Raw genomic sequence first — 24,960 nt, forward strand, 5'->3', positions numbered from 1 at the left:
CGTACTAACAGAATCAAATAAATAGAATAGATAGGTACAAGTCAAATAAATAAATGAATAGAGTAAAAAAAATGTACAAACATATATATATACATATATTATTCGTCCTCCCCGCACGGGGGACCTCGGCCGGGCCCCGAGCGCGTTCTGGGCGGCGGGAAAGGGCGCCCCCTACAGCCCCCGGGAAGGCGGGGCCGCTCCGCTCCCTCCCCTCCGCCGCGCTCCCCAGCATCCCCAGCGTCGGGGCGCTCCCGCGCCTGCGCAGTGCCGGCGGGCGGGGCGGAGACGGACGGGCGGCTCGGCCAATGGGGGCGGCGCGGGCGCGCGGCGGGGGCGGGGCCCGCGGGGGCGGGGAGGGGGAGGGGGGCAGCCCCGCCCCGCCCGCCCATCACCCCGCCGGCCAGCTCCGACCCGCTCGCAGCCGGAGACCCAGAGACAGGCAGAGACAGGCAGAGAGACAGACGAGACAGACGGCGAGAGACGGCCGGCCGGCCGGAGAGGGGCGCGGCGGGGCGCGCACTTGGCCGCCTCCTCCCCCCCCCCCCCCCCCCGCCTCCCTGCGAGCCTGGGGAACTTGCAGCTGAAAGCCAACCCCCCCCACGGCACCATGTACCCCAGCAACAAGAAGAAAAAGGTGTGGAGGGACGAGAAAGGTACACAACCCCCCCCCCCATCTTACCTCCTTCCCTTCAGCACCTGCATATATGGTTGTGCATATTTATTACTCTATTTATTTTACTTGTACATATCTATCCTATCGATTTGATTTTGTCAGCGTCTTTGGTTTTGTCCCCCGCCTCCCCCTTTTAGACTGTGAGCCCGCCGTTGGGTAGGGACTGTCTCTCTATGTTGCCAATTTGGACTTCCCAAGCGCTTAGTACGGTGCTCTGCATACAGTAGGCGCTCAGTACATACGATTGATGATGATGATGCTATAACCCGGACGCCCGGGGCGGCGGGGGGGCCACTGCTGGGGCCCAGGGGCCTCCACCTGCCCCTCCGCCGTTGGACCCCCATCATCATCATCAATCGTATTGATTGAGCGCTTACTATGTGCAGAGCACCGGACTAAGCGCTTGGGAAGGCCAAATTGGCAACAGAGAGAGACAGTCCCTACCCAACAGTGGGCTCACAGTCTAAAAAGGTCCTGCCCCTTGTCCCCCTCTCCATCCCCCCCCATCTTACCTCCTTCCCTTCCCCACAGCACCTGCATATACGGATATATGGTTCTCTATTTATTTATTTATTTTACTTGTACATATCTATCCTATCGATTTGATTTTGTTAGCGTGTTTGGTTTTGTCCTCCGCCTCCCCCTTTTAGACTGGGAGCCCACTGTTGGGTAGGGACTGTCTCTCGATGTTGCCAATTTGGACTTCCCAAGCGCTTAGTACAGTGCTGTGCACACAGTAGGCGCTCAGTACATGCGATTGATGATGATGATGATATAATCCGGACGCCCCCTCCGCCGTTGGACCCCCCCACCTCCGCTCTCACCGATGCTCCGACCCTGCTGCTGCTGCTGCTGCTCATGCTGCTGCTCCCGCCGTTACCTGGGGCTGCCCTCTGCATGTATAGAGATAGATAGATAGATAGATATAGCCCTCTGCACGTATAGAGATACATATATATATGTTCATTCAATCATACTGATTGAGCGCTTACTGGGAGCGGAGCACTGGACTGATATACATATATATATGTATATATGTATATGTTCATTCAATCATACTGATTGAGCGCTTACTGGGAGCGGAGCTCTGGACTGATATACATATATATGTATATATATATATGTTCATTCAATCATACTGATTGAGCGCTTACTGGGAGCGGAGCACTGGACTGATATACATATATATATATATATATGTTCATTCAATCATACTGATTGAGCACTTACTGGGAGCGGAGCACTGGACTGATATACATATATATATGTATATATATATATATATATGTTCATTCAATCATACTGATTGAGCACTTACTGGGAGCGGAGCACTGGACTGATTATATATATATATATATATATATATATGTTCATTCAGTTGTATTGATTGAGCGCTTACTGTGTGTGGAGCACTGGACTAATATATATATATATAGTGAGAGCTTACTGTGTGCGGAGCATTAGACTGATATATATATAATCGTATTGATTGAGCGCTTACTGTGTGCGGAACACTGGACTAATATATATATATATATATATATATGTTCATTCAGTTGTATTGATTGAGCGCTTACTGTGTGCGGAGCACTGGACTAATATATATAGATATACATATATATATATGTTCATTGAATTGTATTGATTGAGCGCTTACTGTGTGCAGAGCACTGGACTAATATATATATATATATGTTGATTGAGCACTTACTGTGTGCGGAGCATTGGACTAATATATATGTGTGTTCAATCGTATTGATTGAGCACTTACTATTTGCGGAGCACTGGACTGATATATATATATATATAGATAGATATAGATATGTTCATTCAATCATATTGATTGAGCGCTTACTGTGTGTGGAGCACTGGATATATATATATATGTGTGTGTGTGTGTGTGTGTTGATTGAGCACTTACTGCGGAGCACTGGACTAATATATATGTGTGTGTTCAATCGTATTGATTGAGCACTTACTATGTGCGGAGCACCGGACTAATATATATAGATATGTTCATTCAATCATATTGATTGAGCACTTACTGTGTGCGGACCACTGGACTAATATATATAGATATATATGTGTTCATTCAATCGTATTGATTGAGCGCTTACTGTGTGCGGAGCACTGGACTACTCATATATATATGTGTTCATTCAATCGTATTGATTGAGCGCTTACTGTGTGTGGAGCACTGGACTAATGTATATATATATATGTTCATTCAATCGTATTGATTGAGCTCTTTGTGCGGAGCACTGGACTAATATATATATATATATTCATTCAATCGCATTAATTGAGTGCGTACTGTGTGCGGAGCCCTGGACTAAGCGCTTGGGAAGTACAAGTTGGCAACAGAGACGGTCCCTACCTAACAACGGATATATATATATATTAATATATATATCTCTAGTTCTACACTGTGAGCCCAACAACGAATATATATATCCCTGTCCCTGTAGAGTGCCCTGTCCCTCTGCATGTATATATATATGCTGTGTATGTATATGTATGTATATATATATATACTGTGTGCGGAGCACTGGACTAATATATATATATATGTGTGTGTTCAATTGTATTGATTGAGCGCTTACTATGTGCGAAGCACTGGACTAATATATATAGATATGTTCATTCAATTGTATTGATGATTGAGCACTTACTGTGTGCGGAGCACTGGACTAATATATATATGTTCATTCAATCGTATTGATTGAGGGCTTACTGTGTGCAGAGCACTGGACTTATATATATGTGTTCATTCAATCGTATTGATTGAGCGCTTACTTTGTGCGGAGCACTGGACTAATATATATATATATATATATTCATTCAATCGTATTGACTGAGCGCTTACTTTGTGCGGAGCACTGGACTAAGCGCTTGGGAAGTACAAGTTGGCAACAGGTAGAGATGGTCCCTACCTAACAACGGATGTATATATATATATATATTAATATATTATCTGTAGTTCTACACTGTGAGCCCAACAATGGATATATATATCCCTGTCCCTGTAGAGTGCCCTGTCCCTCTGCATGTGTATATATATATATATATATACATATATATATATATATATATATATGTTTATTCAATCATTGATTGAGTGCGTACTGTGTGCAGAGTACTGGACTAAGCACTTGGGAAGTACAAGTTGGCAACAGATAGAGACGGTCCCTACCTAACAACGGATATATATATATATATATATATAAATATATATATTTCTCTAGTTCTACACTGTGAGCCCAACAACGGATATATATATATATATATATATATATGTCCCTATAGAGTGCCCTTTCCCTCTGCACACACACATATATATATTTTTTGAGCACTTACTGTGTGCAGAGCACTGAACTAAGTGCTTGGGAAGTACAAGTTGGCAACAGATAGAGACAGTCCCTACCTAACAGCGGATATCTATATATATAATATATAAATATATATATTTATCTAGTTCTACACTGTGAGTCCAAAACGGATATAAATGGGGACACACACACACACACACACACACACACACACATCCCTGTCCCTATAGAGTGCCCTTTCCCTCTGCACATATATGTATTTATTGAGCACTTACTGTGTGCAGAGCACTGGACTAAGCGCTTGGGAAGTACAAGTTGGCAACAGATAGAGATGGTCCCTACCCAACAATGGATATCTATATATATAATATATAAATATATATATTTATCTAGTTCTACACTGTGAGTCCAAAACAGATATAAATGGATACATATATATATATAAATATATATATTTAGTTCTAGACTGTGAGCCCTTTGGGTAGGGATCATCTCTATCCGTTGCCTACTTGTACTTCCCAAGCGCTTAGTACAGCGCTCTGCACAGTAAGCGCTCAATCAATACTATTGAATGAATAATGATGGAGAAGAAGCGTGGCTCAGTGGCAAGATCCCGGGCTGGGGAGTCGGAGGCCGTGGGTTCTAATTCCGGCTCGGCCGCTTGTCAGCTGCGTGATTTGGGGCCAGTCCCTTCTCTGGGCCTCGGTTCCCTCCTCTGGAAAGTGGGGATGAAGACTGGGAACCCCACGTAGGACAGTCTGATGACCTTGTATTCCCCCAGCGCTTAGAACAGTGCTTGGCACATAGTAAGCGCTTAACAAATACCATCATTATTATTATTCTCTGGGCCTCAGTTACCTCACCTGGAAAATGGGGATGAAGACCGGGAGCCCCACGTGGCTGATAATCTGATGAAGCAGCGTGGCTCAATTGAAAGAGCACGGGCTTGGGAGTCAGAGGTCATGGGTTCAAATGCCGGCTCCTCCAATTGTCAGCTGTGTGACTTTGGGCGAGTCACTTCACTTCTCTGTGCCTCAGTTCCCTCATCTGTAAAATGGGGATTAAAATTGTGAACCCCTCGTGGGACAACCTGATCACTTTGTAACCTCCCCAGCGCTTAGAACAGTGCTTTGCACATAGTAAGCGCTTAATAAATGCCATCATTATTATTATTATTATTATTATTCACTTCTCTGGGCCTCAGTTATCTCATCTGTAAAATGGGGATTAAGACTGTGAGCCCCCCGTGGGACAACCTGATCACCCTGTAACCTCCCCAGCGCTTAGAACAGTGCTTTGCGCATAGTAAGCGCTTAACTAATTCCATCATTATTAATAATTATGACCTTGTATCCCCTCAGCGCTTAGAACAGTGTTTGGAACATAGTAAGCGCTTAACAAATGCCATTATTATTATGTGCATACAGCTACAATTCTATTTATTCTGACGGTTTTGACACCCATCTGCTTGTCTGTCTCCCCCTTCTAGACTGTGAGCCCGTGGTTGGGTAGGGACCGTCTCTGGTGTCGACTTGTACTTCCCAAGCGCTTAGTACAGTGCTCTGCACGCAGTAAGCGCTCTATAAATACGATTGAATGAATATATATACAAATGATGTGCATAGAGCTTTAATTCTATTTATTCTGACGGTTTTGACACCCGTCTACTTGTTTTGTTGTCTATCTCCCCCCTTCTAGACAGTGAGCCTGTGGTTAGGTAGGGACCGTCTCTGCATGTTGCGACTTGTACTTCCCAAGCGCTTAGTCCAGTGCTCTGCACATAGTAAGCACTCAATCAGTACGATTGAATGAATATGTATATATATAAATTATGTGCATGTAGCTATAATTCTATTTATTCTGACAGTTTTAATAATAATGATGATGGCATTTGTTAAGCGCTTACCATGTGCCAAGCACTGTTCTAAGCGTTGGGGGATACAAGGTCATCAGGTTGTCCCGTTTTGACACCTGTCCACTTGTTTTGTTGTCTGTTGTCCCCCTTCTAGACTGTGCTTAGTACAGTGCTCTGCACACAGTAAGCGCTCAATAAATACGATTGATTGAATGATTATATACATATACACACACACGTGCATTTCTCCTGATCAGCTTATCACCCTGTCGCTCTCCGCTCGTGTCCCCCAGCCCCTTCCTCCTCCCCCTCTCATTCATTCATTCAGTCATTCATTCATTCAGTCGTATTTATTGAGCGCTTACTGTGTGCACAGCACTGGACTAAGCGCTTGGGAAGTCCAAATCGGCCACAGATAGAGACGGTTCCTACCCACCAACGGGCTCCCAGTCGAGAAGGGGAGAGGCAGACAACAACGCAACAAGTAGAAGGGTGTCAGCACCACATAGTAAGCGCTTAATAAATGCCATCATTATTATTATCAGTATAAATAGAATTATAGCTACATGCGCATCATAGAGAAGCAGCGTGGCTCAGTGGAAAGAGAACGGGCTTTGGAGTCAGAGGTCATGAGTTCCAATCAATCAATCAATCGTATTTATTGAGCGCTTACTGTGTGTAGAGCACTGTACTAAGCGCTTGGGAAGTCCAAGTTGGCAACATATTAGAGACAGTCCCTACCCAACAGTGCGCTCAAATCCCACCTCTGCCAACTGTCAGCTGGGTGACTTTGGGCAAGTCACTTCACTTACCTCATATGTAAAATGGGGATTAAAACTGAAAACTGTGAGCCCCCCCGGGGGAAACCTGATCACCTTGTAACCTCCCCAGCGCTTAGAACAGTGCTTTGCACATAGCAAGCGCTTAACAAATACCATTATTGTTATTATTATCATTAATAAAGTATTCATTCAATCGTACCTATTGAGCGCTTACTGTGGACTTTATTAAGCGCTTGGGAAGTACAAAGTAATAAGTATGTACAAATAAAATAGAGTAATAAGTATGTACAAGTCTAGACAAGTGCTGTGGGGAGGGAGAGGGAGGGAGGGGGGCGATGGGGAGGGGAGGAGGAGCCTTGGAAAAAGGGGGGCTCATTCTGGGAAGGCCTCCTTCCATCCCTCCGCTCCTCTGCCGCTAATCTCCTCACCGTTAGGCCTCGTTCTCGCCTGTCCCGCCATCATCATCATCATCATCAATCGTATTTATTGAGCGCTTACTATGTGCAGAGCACTGTACTAAGCGCTTGGGAAGTACAAATTGGCAACATATAGAGACAGTCCCTACCCAACAGTGGGCTCACAGTCTCCGGGCCTGGAATGGCCTCCCTCTGCCCATCCGCCAAGCTCGCTCTCTTCCTCCCTTCAAGGCCCTACTGAGAGCTCACCTCCTCCAGGAGGCCTTCCCACACTCATCCCCCTCCTTCCTCTCCCCCTCGTCCCCCTCTCCATCCCCCTCATCATACCTCCTTCCCTTCCCCACAGCACCTGTATATATGTATATATGTTTGTACGTATTTATTACTCAATTTTACTTGTACATATCTATTCTATTTATTTTATTTTGTTAGCATGCTTGGTTTTGTCCCCTGTCTCCCCCTTTTAGGCTGTGAGCCCACTGTTGGGTAGGGACCGTCTCTATGTGTTGCCAACTTGTACTTCCCAAGCGCTTAGTACAGTGCTCTGCACATAGTAAGCGCTCAATAAATACGATTGATGATTGATTGATTGATCCTTCGCCTGCAGGGGCTTCAGTGTGTGTGTGTGTGTGTGTGTGTGTGTGTCCGTCCGGTGTTTGTGCCCCCCGTGTGTCCCGCAGACGGCGGTGGGCTGGAGCAGAGGGTGAGAGTGGGGGCGGCTCCTGTTCTCCTTCCCATGTCCCTTCCCTTCCCTTCCCATGCTGAGCCGGGCCGTAGCCCCCTCCTGCCCCCCGGCAACTGGCCCTCGCCGGGGCCCACCTGGCCGGAGCCCAGCTGCCGCCGCCTTCGCCGCCCCGGCCCTTTCTCCCCTCCCCACCTCGCTCCCTTCCCCGCTTTTCTTCATCTCCCCTTCTCCTCCCTTCCTCCATCCCTCCTTCCCACCAAACCCACCGGCCCCGCCTTTCCCCCCCTCCATCCCTCCTTTCCCCCCCTCCGTCCCTTTTCCCCCCCCTCCGTCCCTCCTTTCCCCTCCCCGTCCCTCCTTTCCCCTCCCCGTCCCTCCTTTCCCCTCCCCGTCCCTCCTTTCCCACCCTCCGTCCCTCCTTTCCCCCCCCTCCGCCCCTCCTTTCCCCCCTCCGTCCCTCCTTTCCCCCCTCCGTCCTTCCTTTCCCCCCTCCGTCCCCTCTTCCCCCTCTGTCCCTTCTTTCCCCCCTCCGTCCCTTCTTTCTCCTCTCCGTCCCCTCTTCCTCCTCCGTCCCTTCTTTCCCCCCCACCGTCCCTTCTTCCCCGTCTTCGTCCTTTCTTTCCCCTCCGTCCCTTCTTCCCCCCGTCCCTTCTTTCCCCCCCTCCGTCCCTTCTTTCCCCCCTCCGTCCCTTCTTTCCCCCTCCGTCCCCTCTTTCCCCCCTCCGTCCCTTCTTCCCCCCCCTCCGCCCCTCCTTTCCCCTCTCCGTCCCTCCTTTCCCCTCCTCCGTCCCTCCTTTCCCCTCCTCCGTCCCTCCTTTCCCCCCCTCCGCCCCTCCTTTCCCCCCTCCGTCCCTCCTTTCCCCCCTCCGTCCCTTCTTTCCCCCCTCCGTCCCTCCTTTCCCCCCTCCGCCCCTTCTTTCCCCCCTCCGCCCCTTCTTTCTCCCCTCCGCCCCTTCTTTCCCCCCTCCGTCCCTTCTTTCCCCCCCACCGTCCCCTCTTTCCCCCCTCCGCCCCTTCTTTCCCCCCCTCCGCCCCCTCTTTGCCCCCTCCGCCCCCTCTTTCCCCCCTCCGCCCCCTCTTTCCCCCCCTCCGTCCCTTCTTTCCCCCCCACCGTCCCTTCTTTCCCCCCTCCATCCCCCCTTCCCTCCATGCTCCCCTTCCCCCCCCCTTCCCCCCCACAAATCCCCTCCCTTTCAAAGGCAGGAGTGCCACCACCTTGTAGATTTGGTCCTCTCTCTGTCTGTCCTGAACTGAAGGGTGCCATCACCTTGTAGATTTGGTCCTCTCTCTGGCTCTCCTGAACTGAAGGGTGACAGCTGTCCCTAGTAAAATTCCTGCCTGCACACAAACATGCAAAACATCTGTACACTTGACATACAGTGGTTGAACCTCTGCAGCATATGTTGTATTTTACCCTCCATCCTTATGTGTTTCTTTACTTAGTCCACCACACATTTATTCCTGGACAGAAGTTGTTTGGAGTAAGATTGTCGAATCGCTGTCAATGTCTTGGAGTTTTCCTCCAAAAGTTGCGGTTCTCCTAGTGATCCACAGTTTCAGATGTAATTTTAAATATGCATATGCTTTTCTGGATTTCTTTTTGGACTGAAAAATATAAAACTCTTGGGTTAGGTCTTTTTCCTCTTTCTTATTTTTGACAAAATATTGGGAAAATATCTGCAGTACTACTACTAAGGTTCAGTTGAACCGTATGTCAGGGTAAAGAAAGTATAGTTACAAAAGCAGTGTAAGAATCAGAAACAGTGAAAGATTTCCACTCTCTTTTTGTTGCCAAAAGGAATTAAAAGGTAGAAAGTTGAATCTTTCAACCGTTGGCTTAAAACCTGTCAAATTTCATTTCAGTTCTGAGTCTTTGACTGTGAAGGTCAAACCGAGAGAGAAGAAAGGGAATTAGGCCCTAAATACTATTGCAGTTTTTATCAAATAATAGCATTGAGAGGTTTGTGACCTGCCTCTTCGGGATTTTGACAAAATACATTATTATAAAGGAAGAAAAGATCTAGTAAAACAACGGGTCCATATCAAGGCCTGTGTGTTGTGGATCTATCAGATATACATTTAAAGAATGTTTAAAATTTAATTGCATCCAACTCGTGACCCATTATTGTGATTTGTTACTTGTAGGCAGTCATGGTGCTAAATAAAATTAGTATCTGGCAGTAAAAGGAATTCACTTATTAAGCATTTGATAATTCTCAGGTTTGAAACTATTTTTTGAATAGTAATTATTTTATAGCCACAGTATGCCATTCTTTTGAAAGGATTATAAAATGTAGTTCCTGTTGTGAACACTGAAAGTACATTTTTCTGCCTTTATCATTATCATGAAATTTTTACATCGTAATATGGGCAGTCATGACAAAATGAATAGAAAAAATAGAAATTATTTGAGTTCTCAGATTTTATTTGCATCAACAGCTATTTACAACATTTTTCTAGTCATAGGGAATTTTTTTCTGATGTAACTTATCTACACAAGTGATGGTGAAGTGGATGTTGTCATTTAATAGTGGAGTAGAACATGATAAACAGACACTTAACTTCTTGATAAATATTGATTTTTTTTTCTATTACAGCTTCCATTTATGTCGAGGGGAAGGGAATCTAATTGTAATTTTATAAAGAAACAAACAAATGCTTTATTGATGTCATGCAACACGTTAATTTCTGTTTTCTGGAAGTAAATGAGCTGTTGTGCATTTAACGATCATTCCATAAGAGAGCACTTGGGAGTTGAGGACTTTCCCCCCTAAAGTGCAGCTCGCGTGTATCCATATATAAATATATATGTCTATTCCTTAATCTTGACTAAAGTGTGATGAGCTGTGCAGTTATCCTGGTGCCTACTGCAGCAGTTTTTGGTACTCAGAGAAAGATTGCACACTAACACATAGATTGGAAAGGATTATTTGGAGTTACCGATATGAAGTTATTGTTGAAGAAGTGAGATTTTTATTCTCCTCATCTTATTCCCATTGAAGAGATTTTGCTTTTACTACCCTTGTGAAACTAAGTAGTGCTGAGTAATCTCATTGACATGTCTAGACAGCGTATAAATTTACTCAAACCAAATTCATTAAATTATATTAGAAGTCTGCCTTCTTTTACCGTAGTTTTGGGGCACATTAACTGTCTTTTGATAATTCATATGGGCAGGATTTGTTAAAATAGTTGAGCAGTCTTTCTTGCAAAAGTAGTTTCATACATTGCTGTTCTGAGCTAATACAACCCTATGCGCTCCTTTAGTTTGGAAAACAATTCAACTCTGGGCCTTTCCTGGTTTAAACAAGTACTTTAAGTAAAGCTCTTTCAGATTCATCCATGGGATAACTCACATCCCTGGTTGGTTCTGAATTTTATACCCAGAAAACAGACTGTAACTGTTGGGATAAATTTTGTGCCAACGTGATTGGAATTGCAAATATTCAAAATTGGTTTCTTTTTATACTTTTCACATTTTGCTTTTATTACTGTTTTGTCCACTTGAAGTGCTGCTGAAGTTTTTAAAACACAAATGAGATTTTCACTTTCAGTTTAAACAGAAAGAGTAATTAAGCTTCGCAAGTATTTTAAAAAAATGAATAATACCAACTGCTTTTTTAATCCTCCAAATTTGAAAGCTCTGAGTACCGATTTTTTTTTAAATAAATAAAATAGCCACTAATAAATGCAGTGAATGGGAGAAATCGATATTTTTAGTTTCCTGATATTGAAGGGCTCTTTAAGATTACGTAAAAGTTTGGGGACACTTACATAATATCTAAAGTTAAAATGTAAAGGCTTAAGTTTTGCACTATCATTTCCTTTAGAGCGGTTATTGAAGATGACCTTGGAAGAGAGACGCAAAGAATATTTGAGGGACTATGTCCAGCTGAAAGACATTCCGTCTTGGAAGGAAGAAATGAAATGTAAAGGCCAAAGTGATGGTAAGTTCTTTAATTTACTGTACCTATGGCTGTCAGGGGGCAGATGATGGCAAAACATCAAAGAGTAGAAAAAAATATATTTTATGCTATTCAAATCTCCATTAGCTTAAAACATTTTTCAATTTAAAGTTCAAATATCATAATTCAGTAATGGTATGATATGGGCTACTTTTGTATTTCAGTTTTCTGATCCACTGATTTAAAAAAATATATGGTTAATTTGGTTGTAAATTTGTACTTGACTTATAAAAGAAATAGGTAATTATATCCCTTCATATTTGTCAGTCTCAGTGTACTCTGTGGTCAGAGCAAACTTCCGAGTGTTGCCAACTTGTACTTCCCAAGCGCTTAGTACACTGCTCTGCACACAGTAAGCGCTCAATAAATACGATTGATGATGATGATGATGATGAGTGTGTAGATTGGTTTTCTAGTGCTTTTCTGAAATTTGCGGAATATGGTAGACCTCTTATAGACACTGAGAATGTATCCTCTATGTGACATTGTTAGGATTTCATTACCCTGCTTATTTTCTGTGTTTAGTCATGTGTACTTCACTGGTGATAAAGCCGTGAACATTTCACTTTCTTAAGACCTTAGTATTTTAACTATTTTAACACGTGTGACTGGTGACTACCTCTCTAATGCTCTGTCTGATTTACTTAATAATTAGTATGCTTTCATTTTACTTAATAGCATAGATTTTGCATGCATATTTTCTACTACTATTTCGTATTCTAGTCTCAATATATGGGGAAAAAAAGTTGGAAGGTAGAAAAGTTAAAACATGTCCTCTCACTTAAATACTAAAATCCCAATTGTAGATTTTTTTTCCGTTTCATAATTCATTAAATGCTTACTATTTTGAAACTCCAAATAATATAATTATTAACTTTAAAAATAGTAAAGACAAAAGCAAAACATCTTATCTTAGCCTCTTCTGTAATCAGTAGTTTATACTTGAGTTTAATAGATACCCCTTCTTGGGCATCATCAGTCAAGTAAGTCATCTAAATGTATTTGTGGCGAACCTACTGCCTAATCTTTTATAAATAAATAGGAAGGCAGAGTGAGCTAATGGAAAGAGCAAGGGCCTGGAGTAAAGAAACTCAAGGTCTAATCTTAGCTCTGCTCTGCCCTGCTGTGTGACCTTGGGCAAGTTACTTAACCTCCCTGTACTCCAATTTCCTTAAAATAAGATGCCCACTCTTCCTTTAGTGCTAGAGCTGTTAGTGTCCACTGTGATCATCTTGTACATTTTAGCATAAGGTAAATGCTTAATAAATACCATAAATTATTAGAGGAGATTTTTTTTAATTCTAGGTTTTATCATGGGCACAAATTCAAAGAGTCAGGTTGTTTTACATAACTGCCTTTACAATTATTAAATGCATGCTTTGTGCAGAGCATGTATTAGTTTTTGTGGGGAATTACAAGTGTATATTCAGTTTCATCAACAACAGCATTTGGTGAGTGTCGACTACTGATCACTGCCTTAGGCCAAGAGGACAGGCAGTAGCAGTAAAGGACATAGCCGTGCCTTCAAAGAGTTCACAATTTAATGGATGCACAAATTGCTAAATATGTAGTGACAGTAAGGAACTAGCTACAAATGATTAAATAAAACAAAAGTCAGCAATGAAAACACCTACATGCATGAGGCTTAAAGTGGTTGATGAAGTAGTAACAAGACTAAGATGTGGGTCTGCTCGGAGATTACAATCTAATGGAACATTTGAAGATCCATTTAAAGATCTTATTTATACTGACTTAGTTAAACTTAAGGCGTCCTGCTCTTATTTTTCAGAAGACTGGAAAAAAACCCCACTTTTTAACATTCTATACCATTTTGAGAATTTCTGTCAATCTACAATTAAAAAAAAATTAAAACACCAGTTATTGTACTGGAGAGGAAAACTAACACAGTCATATATTTAATGGTTTACCACCTTTGGATGAAACAATTTAAACTTGGGCTGTTGTGCTCAGACTTCAACCAGTGTGTTCATGTTATTTATTGAGCACTTACCATGTGCAGAGCACTGTACTGTCAATCAGTGGTATTTATTCATTCAGTCGTATTTATTGAGCACTTCCTGTGTGCAGAGTACTGTACTAAGCGCTTGGGAAGTACAAGTCAGCAACATTTAGAGACAGACAACAAAACAAGTTATAGTTTTGAGAAGTTAAGTTACTGTGTGCAGAGCACTTGGGAGAGTACCAACAGAGTTGGTAGACTCATTCCTTGACTACAAGGAGCTTTCAGTCTAAAGAGGGAGACAGACATTGATATAAATAATGGATATGTCCAAAGGCTACGGGGCGGTGCTTAAAACGTACAGCTTCAGGTATGTAGACAACACAGATGGGAGAGGGAGTAGGGGAGAAGAGGGCTTAATTGGGGAAGGCCTCTTGAAGGAGATGTGATTTTTTAAAAATAAGGCTTTAAAGATTGGGAGAAGGATGGTCTGTCATATATGAAGGGGAGGAAGGTCCATCATCAGTCGTATTTATTTATTGAGCGCTTACTATGTGCAGAGCACTGTACTAAGCGCTTGGGAAGTACAAATTGGCAACATATAGAGACAGTCCCTACCCAACAGTGGGCTCACAGTCTAAAAGTGAGCTCACAGTCCAGGGCATGGGTGGATGGGGGGGATAATTATGGTACTTGTTAAAAGCTTACTATATTTGCCAAGCACTGTTGTAAGCTCTGGGCAAGGGGCTGGTGGTGAGGTAGTTATAGTGAATAAGTTGGCTTTAGAGGAGCAAATGTATGGACTGGGTTATAGTAGGAAATCAGGGAGGTAGGGTAGGAGAGTATGAGCTGATTTATTAATTTAAAGCTGATGGTAAGGAGTTTCTGTTTGATGCGGAGGTGGATGGGCAACCACTGGACGTTCTTGAGGACTGGGAGATGTGTACTGAACTTCTTTCTCCTCCCCCGCCCCCAACACACACACAGACAGACACCAGCTAATTTTCTTTGAATGCTGATACTGAGCTACTTCTTAGAGAACTACTTTGTGAATGCAAAATAACAAATGCGATTATAATGGGACTTAAAAAATAGGCAGAGGCCACAGACTGTTTTCGGAGAATTTCTAAATTTAGTCACTTGCCATATTGTTGGCAGGCATTCTTCAGAAGAATTATTTGAATGTGTTTTAGGCATCTTATTTTAATTTATTATCCCTCTTCATTGTAGCTTTTTCATTTAAAAGAATACCTCGACAATAAAAATTCCAAATGCTAAATGTACCCATTTCCTTGTTTGGTCCAGGTCTTCAGAAATGTTGCAGTACCTGTGGATTAGTTTAAGACTTTTCTGATCCTTTTGTCCCCCACTGAAATGCTACTGTAGTAGAGAAATAAAGGCAGACATTTTATTGGGAGTCCTTTTGGAGAATAAAATCAGAAAGTAGTCGTGCTAAACTCCTGGCCCCTCATCAGTCATCATAGAGAAAACATTGGGGGAAAAAACACCCGTCTCCAAAGTTTCAGTGGAGTCCAACAGAAATCTGATTGCTGAACGTGATACATGGTTGTGATGTCATGGTAAATGAATAATTGGCTGCTCACTTTTGGTGTCTTGCTGGAGAAAAGGTGGAAGGACACTTTTATGCTTAAAATGTTTCTGGATCTGTAGATTCAGAGGTCACCCAGGCTAAGAGTCTTTGAAGTTGCAGATAGGATTCTGGAAATTGAGTCTCGTAAACTCTCAGGTAGCTGAGAAGGCATAGAGCCTGGGATAGTTCTGGGGAAATCATAGACACTTAAATGTCACCACACACACCAACATACTCTGATTGCTGTAGACTGTAAGCTCATTGTGGGCAGGGAGCACATCTGCCAACTCTGTTGTATTCTCCCAAGGGCTTAGTGTAGTGCTCTCTGCAGGTAGTAAGTGCTCAATAAATATGATTGATTGTTTGATCAGCCTTTACAACTGGCACAGTGTGAAAAAGCAGAAGGAGCAGGGATCAATTTACTTAGTACTGCCAAAGTCCTGTTGACATTCACAGATAACAAGTGAAAGTGTATAGTGACTCTGTGTGCCTGTTGTGTTCAGGGCTAGTCAGAAGGTCATGAGTTCTAATTTCTGCTCCACCACTTGTCTGCTGTGTTACCTGGAGCAAGTCACTTCACTTCTCTGGGTCTCAGTTCCCTTCTCTGTAAAATGGGGATGAAGTCTCTGAGCCTTATGTGAGACTGGGACAGTGTCCAACCCGATTATCTTGTATCTTCCCCAGTGCTTAGAACAGTACCTGGCACACAGTAAGCGTTTAACAAATACCATAATTATTGTTAGGACTGTTGCTATGGAAGGTGACACTATCCCTGCCCACAATGCTAACAGTATTGCTAATGTCAGGTATTGGGAAGAAGGTGGTGATGAGGAACTGATCTCCTCTAAAGGACAGTGTGCTTTCCATATGCCACTCTGTATGACCACTGCTTTTAAGTCTGACATGCCTTAATGTTAGTTGAAGGGACAGAATTTAGCCATTCAGTCAGAATTTATTTGCACGGTGCTGAGAAAATTCTACTCAGAACAATTTTGAGGCCAAAATTTCAATCACGTTTTGTCAGTTGTATGACAGTTGAGAGGTTGAGAACTGAGCAAGAAAACTTACAGCTCCACAATGAATGCTGTTCGTAATAAAATTATTTTGCTTTCTGTCAATTCCAGGAGCGAAGCAACTATGTTATTAGTTGTAAAGTTTTAGCGCTGTGTGTTTCTGAGCAACGAAACCGTTTCAAAGATCTTGCCATACATTCTAATGCAAGTGTTGTGTGTCGTCACAATCCAATGTTCTGGTTGATCCTCATTATGCAATAAATTGCATAGTGATTTGATTTCCTTAAATTTAATTGCATTTCAACATGAACTTAAACTAATGCAGATACGGAGCTATGTCTATTGAAAGCAAGCAAGCTAACCTTGCATAGTGGCTGATATCCAGTTTAAGAAGTTGCCTCAGTCTTCCTGGGAACGGCCCCTGCTCTGAAGCTGAAAAGGGCCAAATAAAAGGACGAGAGAAAAGTAGAAAGGAGTTTTTGTAATGCCCTTCCTCTCCCCGCAAAGTGTGTTCACCTGCCTTAAGGGGAGATATTATTTGCTCTAAAGAATAGTTAGTCTTGGATGTAGTTCTCTTTTTCATGAAAAGGAGACTTTCCTGTTTAGCTGTCAGACCATAGAGATACCTTAAGGGAGACATTTTTGAATCTGTGGGAAGAAGGATTTCTAGTAACAAGAAGAAGTTTGTGAGCTCCTGTAGGGTAGGGATACTTTTACTCTGGGATGTTCTGCAAGAGCCCAGTGCTGTCTCCACACACACAGCAGAGTCTCAGTAATTGCTGCTTTTAAAAAATGGTATTTATTAAGCACTTCATTCATTCATTCAATTGTATTTATTGAACGCTCACTGTGTGCAGAGCACTGTACTAAGCACTTGGGAAGTACCTGTCGGCAACATATAGAGACAGTCCCTACCCAACAGCAGGCTCACAGTCTAGAAGGGGGAGACAGACAACAAAACAAAACATGTAGACAGGTGTCAAAGCTGTCAGAATAAATAGAATTATAGCTATATGCACATCATTAATAAAATAAATAGAGTAATAAATATGTACAAATATAGACAAGTGCTGTGGGGAGGGGAAGGAGGTAGGGCGGGGGGCGATGGGGAGGGGACTCTGTGACAGACACTGCATTAAGCACTGGGGTAGATAGAAGTTAAACAGATTGGACACAGTCCATGTGGTATTTGTTAAGCACTTACTATGCGCCAGGCACTGTTCTGAGTGCTGGGGTAGGTACAGCCTAATCAAGTTGGGGACAGTCCCTGCCCCACATAGGGCTCACAGTCTTAATCCCCATTTTACAGGTGATATAACTGAGGCACAGAGAGTTAAGTGACTTGTTCAAGGTCCCACAGCAGATAAGTGGTGGAGCTGGGATTAGAACCCGGGTCTTTCTGACTCCCAAGTCTGAGCTTTATCCACTAGATTATGTTGCTTCTCTGTTGTTGTTGTTGTTCATTCATTCATTCAATCAATCGTATTTATTGAGCGCTTACTGTGTGCAGAGCACTGTACTAAGTGCTCGGGAAGTACAAGTTGGCAACGTATAGAGACGGTCCCTACCCAACAACGGGCTCACAGTCTAGAGGGGGAAGACAGACAACAAAACATGTGGACAGGTGTCAAGTCATCAGAGTAAATAGAAGTAAAGCTAGATGTACATCATTAACAAAATAAATAGAATAGTAAATATGTACAAGTAAAATAGAGTAATAAATCTGTACAAACATATATACAGGTGCTGTGGGGAGGGGAAGGAGGTAGGGCAGGGGGCATGGGGGGGAGAGGAAAGAGGGGGCTCAGTCTGGGAAGGCCTCCTGGAGGAGGTGAGCTCTCAGTAGGGCTTTGAAGGGAGGAAGAGAGCGAGCTTGGCGGATGTGCGAAGGGAGGGCATTCCAGGCCAAGGGGAGGACATGGGCCGGGGGTCGACGGTGGGACAGGCAAGAACGAGGCCCAGTGAGGAGGTTAGCGGCAGAGGAGCGGAGGGTGCGGGCTGGGCTGGAGAAGGAGAGAAGGGAGGTGAGGTAGGAGGGGGCGAGGGGATGGACAGCCTTGAAGCCGAGAGTGAGGAGTTTTTCCCTGATGCGTAGGTTGACTGGTAGCCACTGGAGATTTTTGAGGAGGGGAGTAACATGCCCAGAGCATTTGTGCACAAAGATGATCTGGGCAGCGGCGTGAAGTATAAACTGAAGCAGGGAGAGACAGGAGGATGGGAGATCAGAGAGGAGGCTGATGCAGTAATCCAGTCAGGATAGGATGAGAGATTGAACCAGCAGGGTAGCGGTTTGGATGGAGAGGAAAAGGCGGATCTTGGCGTTGTTGCGGAGGTGAGACCGGCAGGTTTTGGTGACGGATTGGATGTGAGGGGTGAACGAGAGAGCAGAATCGAGGATGACACCAAGGTTGTGGGCTTGTGAGACGAGAAGGATGGTAGTGCCGTCTACAGTGATGGAATAGTCAGGGAGAGGGCAGAGTTTGGGAGGGAAGATAAGGAGTTCAGTCTTGGACATACTGAGTTCTAGGTGGCAGGCAGACATCCAGATGGAGATGTCTTGAAGGCAGGAGGAGACACGAGCCTGAAGCGAGGGAGAGAGAGCGGGGGCAGAGATGTAGATTTGGGTGTCATCAGTGTAGGGATGATAGTTGAAGCTGTTGTTGTTGTTGCTGTTGAAGGAAGGCCAGGTCAGACAACCTGACTTTCTTCTCACTAACAGTTCTTATAGGGAAAATGGAATTAAAGAGCTGGCCTCCTAGAAATGATAAAAGTGGGTTGGCTGGGTGTTTTTTTTAAAGTTTTAGTTTTTATTTGACATTTGCTGTTGACACAAACTGCTCTAAGCCAACTGTTCTCCCAAATGATATTACTGGTCCTTATATTGAGGAAGAATGAATTCAGAAGTTTTCCCATTGAACTGGAAATTATGAATTTCTATTTCCTGATCCACCCTGTCATTTTTTGACTGCCCAAAATTAAATTCTCTTTTCCCTGATAGCCTCATCTGTGCATTGGTGATAGTAGCTTCACAGTGTACCTGTGATTAATGTGTATTACTTCATTCTGTCCTGTGCAGGTTGCATGCTGATGAAAACTCACATTTCTGGACTCACTATGATTGACATTGTTGTACTTGCTTTGTTTTTCCCCGCAAACTTTTATATTCCAACCTTGCAGTGTGCTGTATTTAAATAGGCTTGCTGTTTAAACACAATGCAGTTAGCACCATAACCTGGCAAGTGAAAAGTGGTGTCTGAAGAATGTTCCCTAATTCTCTAACCCCACTCTAGTCAAAACTTATAATGGAAACCCACGTAGTGGCCGAAATTTTACAGGTTTCCAGTCCCATCTGTGGCCCTTGTGTTACCACATCCTTTGTGTACAGTTGATCCAAGTGGACTCGGATGGCTTAAAGTAGATTTAAATATAAAAATATTCCTGTTCTTATTTTTTCTAGTGTGTGTAGATGTGACCTTAATATTGGAATGGGTTTTGATATGAAAATTGAATGACTTTATATTTTTATGTATAAATATCTTATGTTTCCCAGCAGATTATCTCACTGCTAGTTTATTTGGGCAAACAAGAGTGCTTGATAAACTATTTTAATCAAACAACATAAATTTGATATAAACTTCAGTGTCTTCATATGGCTCATATGAAGAGATGTAGTCTGGTCATAACCATTTTTTCCCCATATCTTGCCTAACAATATACTGCTCTTTATTGTGTCTACCTCTGTGCTATGCACTAGCTTGGGATTTTTCATATAGCCGTGTTTTTTAAGCCACGTTAGAATTTTGTTCAAATATAAAACATGCACTGCTCCAATACTGCAGTGTAGAAGCTCGGACTTAAAACAAACGTAAATGTGAAATGACACAATGCAGTTAGCATCCCAACTTGGCAAGTGTAAAGTGGTGTAAGGTGCCTTGTCCCTAGAGAGTGGATCTGTTTCTGAGAAGCTTGGAGTAGGGCGAGCCAGGGTGTCTGTTTCTTGGCTCTGAGTTGTCAGTCTGACGAGTAAGCAGGCGACACAATGGGAAGCACACACGAAGTTTTTGTCTGCCTGCGTGCAGGCCCTGCTTACTTCCAAAGGGATGGCAGCTCGGTGCTGATGTTTTGCCATTGCATTTTGACCTGGTAGGTGATTACTCTGCCCTGCTAGCCCCTGCCCTCTTGGCTGCCCGCCTAATTCCAGCTCCCCGCTGGGCCCGACCCCCTTGCAGAATGCCTAGCTGCACGATGGAGGTCAGAAGTCTTCAGCGCTGATGGCAAATCCCAGCGGGCTCTCTGCAGTAATAAACCTTGCAAGTTAAACAACCTTTTTCATCAAGTTCCGTGAGGGCTAGGTTATGTAATAGGAAAGTTAGGATTATTCTCCACTGCAGCTGATTCACTGTGGGTATCTCAAAAATGAAGGCCTTGAGCTATCCCGTCAGGAATTTACGTAAACATGGGTCTGCCCTCATAAATGTCAACATAGTTGAGGTCTAGAGATATGCTTATTCCTTCATTGGCTGTTTTGGAAGATCAGAAGCAATCGCTAAGTGAAATATCAAGAAAATTTGAAGCCGTAGTTTATTTTGGGACTTGGAGGTATCTGGTTTTTTATGTGCAGATACAGCCATCCTGATGTGTAGTCTAAATTAACATAAATTTTCTCAATTGCTTCAGATGTTTTGTATATACAGATGATCACTGGAATAGGATTTAGATCTCATCTTTAACAATTTCTCTATAAATACCTTTTAATCTCTAGATTGTAAACTCCTTGATAATGCTATCCAATCCCACACAGTAAGCTCTCTGCTCACAGTAAGCTCTCAATACATACCACTGATTGTTTGAACAGGATCTCTGCTGACCTCCCAGATCCTGTTTGCTTTTAAATGTGACAGCTTTGAGGGAAGTGGGAGGGATTATGATTTACAGCTGCCAATGGGAAAACTTGGGTATGAGGTCCTCAATGGTTATATCCTCTGTGCAGGATACCTGTCCCTTCTTTCTTCATTTCCATGTATATTATATATCAAGACTTGCAGCACATGAGGATCATGAGTGGGGCTTTCAGCATGTCTCGTACTTCATGGAAGTACGAGAGAGAAGCAGCGTGGCTTAGCGGAAAGAGCATGAGCTTGGGAATCGGAGGACATGGGTTCTAATTCCGGCTCCGCCAATTGTCTGCTGGGTGACCTTGGTCAAGTCACGTCACTTCTCTGTGCCTCAGTTACCTCATCAGTGAAATGGGGATCAAAGCCGTGAGCCCCGCGTGGGGCAACCTGGTTACCCAGTGTCTATCCCAGCACTTAGAACAGTGTTTGGCACATAGTAAGTGCTTAACAAATACCGTTATTATTGTTATTCTCAGACAGTATGGAGTGATGGCACTATTAGTCCAATTTCTGCCTTCTTGGATAGCTAAGTTTTGGTGGTGGACAGATGGGAGCTCAAAGCTGATTGACTTCTAAGGAAGATAGAAACGTCAAGTTCAGACCGATGAACGAAGGTTCTAGGCCTGCCAGAATCCCACCTCCTCTCCCCAGTTGGGTGTGGATCTTTTGTTCTCCTTTGTGAACTCGACTACCTCTTTCTCTCCCCCCATCTCGTGTTAAAGCTGATCTGTCATGGCTGTCAGTTTTCCAGGAAGAGGGAGGTGGAGGCTTATTGTTGAAACTTGTTTTTGTCAGCAGGTAAGGGCAGTGTTAAAGATAGAACTGTCTTCGCATCTCCTATATGCTGTTGTCTCATTAAAAGTGAAGAGTGGATTGGGAGTCCCAGCTAGAATCTGAATTTTGCTTGCCATTTTATACCTTTTGTGTCTTGGATGATCCTTTTATAATTGAAATTCAATTCTATGGGCACAGACCCATCTGAGAAGAGAATTGGTTTGGGGGGTTATTTAGCTGTGAGCTTTGTTGCTGCCTCCTTGGACAGTGTTAAATGACAGAATTTCTAGAAGTAGGCAATAGCATGTGAAATTTCAAGAAGGATATTAAGATACTCTGTGAAATCCAATTATTAGTCTTCAATTATGTGCATGTTTTGGACTAAGGATTCCTCAAAATATTTAAGAAGTTAAAGTGCTATTTTAAAATATTAAGTGAATGCTTAGGTATAGTTTGTCAGTTGAGCGTCGCATGCCTAACAAATGGTAGTTAATATAATTCCTCTTTAGTATACATTCTAACATCAAATTCATTGTGATTCATACAAATGCTGGCCCTTCTCCACTGTTTTATAAACAGTCAATCGGATTTAGTGCTTACTGTCTGCAGAGCACTGTACTAAGTGGTTGGGAGAATACGATATTGACAAAAACTCCCTGTGGGCCGGGAATCTGCTTACCAATTCGATTGTCTTGTACTCTTCCTCACACTGAGTACAGTGCTCTGCATACAGTAAGCACTCAAATGATGTTGATTGATTGATATTAAAGATGAAGGTGTCTGACATAGGGATGATTTTGCAACTCTGTAGTCAGCAGGTGATTTTAATGGTATTCATGTAATTCTCTCATGTTTTATTTGGAAATACTTCATGCATGTAGGGTTGTGCGGTTTGAATGTTAGGTATGCCCATTAAAAAAAAATGCGTGTATAATGTGAAGACTACAGCATCAAGTGTTGCTTGCCTTTTTCTAACTTACTCTATTTTCTTTACTTACCATCTCTAAACTGAGTTGTGACCCCTAATTCAAATCCAGTTTTGCTAGCATTTTGGAAGCCCTTGTTTGGATTAAAGTGGTTTACTTTAACTCCTTATGAATATGTATTTGTAGGTAATCCTGATATTACTTAGCCAAACTACAGACATTTCTGTCAAAATCCTTGTTTTCTTTACTCATTTTGGATAGAACGCAATGGCAGGATTAGGTAACCGTTTTCAAGTGCTTAGTACAGTGCCCTGCACACAGTAAGCACTCGGTAAATGTGACTGATTCTTCCAGCAATCCATTTATGTCTGGATAGAAGAGGCTGTGATGTTGGGGAACTAAACTCCTCTCACATTGTCCCTTCCCCTCAGACCTGCTTTTTGACTTCCTCGACCTAAACTCTAAAAATCCCAAACCCAGATCCAACTCCCAGTCCTTTCCATCCTGTATCCTCCCTAATTATCATCCCCTTCCCTACTTGTAAATAATAATTATAATAATCATGGCATTTCTTAAGCGCTTACTATGTGCCAAGCACTGTTCTAAGCTCTGGGATAGATACTAGGCAATCAAGTTGGACACAGTCCCTGTCCCATCTGGGGCGCACAGTCTTAATCCTCATTTTTCAGATGAGGTAACTGAGGCACAGAGAATTGAAGTGACTTGCCCAAGGTCACACAGCAGACAAGTGGCAGAGCCGGGATTAGAACCCATGACCTCTGACTCCCAAGCCTGGGCTCTTGCCACTAGGCCATGCTGCTTCACTAAGTGATTTCAGTGTCTGTCTGTCCTGCTAGAATGAACTCATTTAGGACAGGGATCATGCTTATGAACTCTCCTGTCCTTCCTGTAAGTGCTTAGTACAGTCTGCACACAGCAAGCACTCATTAAATACTTTTAATTGGAGAAATAATTTTGTGCATGTGCTCTGTCCAGTGCGGTCATTGTTACGATTTGAGCTTTTATGAATGTGAAGTCCTTCAGAGACTAATTATTCCCTGCATTAAGGCAGGACAGACTGTATGATGGTTTTGTGGTCAATAGGGGAGTTGGAAAACATTGCAATTTCTTTTCCTCATTCTCTGTCCACCATATTATATTTTAAAATTAGCTTGTTTAATGTGGAGGTGGCCTGCTCCGCTTTTCAAATGCTCAGTTGGCCAGATAAGCTTCTAATTATCAGGTTCTTGTAGGTGCCCAGGCCACTCTGAGATTCGTATGGATAAAGGACAGGGGAATAAAGATCTCAAGGGGCTCTAATTAGCTGCTTGCACAAGTTAAACAATTATCTTATCTACTGTCTGAAGTATTGATGAGGATAGTCAGCAATGTATTAGGAGCTTAGCTTTTCCCTTTTTTTTTCCAGGCATCTTTATCTTAGATGCTGGTTGCATTATAGTTTAAGTGATGGCATCATTGTGGATTTTCATTTTTTATTTTAGGAACATCTTGGGGAAGCCCCCTCTCCTATTTCCCAGGGTTGAGTTTATTGCCTCACTAGTGGTGGTTATATATATATATTTTTTGAATTGTCATGACTTCAGTAGCTAAATGGGAAAATGCTAGACTTCCTATTTAATAGTTTGAACTGTCATTCCGTAAGTAATTCAGCCTCAGAGAAGAAAGTAACTGAAATGAGAGGGGACACTTTTCATCTCCCAAACATTCTTTTATGAAAAAAAAATTAATATTCTCCCTCACATTCAGCTCCACAAGCCTCTAGAGTTGTGTGTTTTACCTTACCAGGCATTCTGAACTTAATATTCTTAGTCTAGATTTTGCAACAGAAAGTTACATCTGAATCTTAGCAGGTATCTTGTAACTTTCAAACTGCTAAGAGATTAATCATAATGCTACCCTTTCAGTCATTTTGTTTTCCTCAACATATTTCCCATTTGCCACAAAATCTGCCCTATTTTATATCCATCTCCCCTGAAAACTTTTTTGCTCACTCTAGGTGTCCACTTTATCTTAAAGGCCCACTAAGCTTTACTTCTGGTTGGACAGATAAGTTACTGGAAACATAATGTAGTAAG

At 42.9% G+C, this 24,960-nt stretch overlaps 1 protein-coding gene across 2 annotated transcripts in view; it reads left to right on the plus strand.

Moving 5' to 3' along the window:
- Positions 1-559: 559 nt before the first annotated feature.
- MACROD2 (mono-ADP ribosylhydrolase 2) overlaps positions 560-24,960 on the plus strand; it is a 1,236,128-nt gene continuing 1,211,727 nt past the window's right edge. For both annotated transcript variants that reach the window (XM_038750842.1, XM_038750843.1), the window contains exons 1-2: positions 560-653; positions 11,571-11,687. In XM_038750842.1, the coding sequence (XP_038606770.1) occupies positions 608-653; positions 11,571-11,687 (163 nt within the window). In that variant the 5' untranslated portion in view covers positions 560-607. The remainder of the gene's footprint in view (positions 654-11,570; positions 11,688-24,960) is intronic.

Source organism: Tachyglossus aculeatus, chromosome 9, assembly GCF_015852505.1.
Source record: "Tachyglossus aculeatus isolate mTacAcu1 chromosome 9, mTacAcu1.pri, whole genome shotgun sequence".
In the NCBI taxonomy this organism is placed as follows: Eukaryota; Metazoa; Chordata; class Mammalia; order Monotremata; family Tachyglossidae; genus Tachyglossus; species Tachyglossus aculeatus.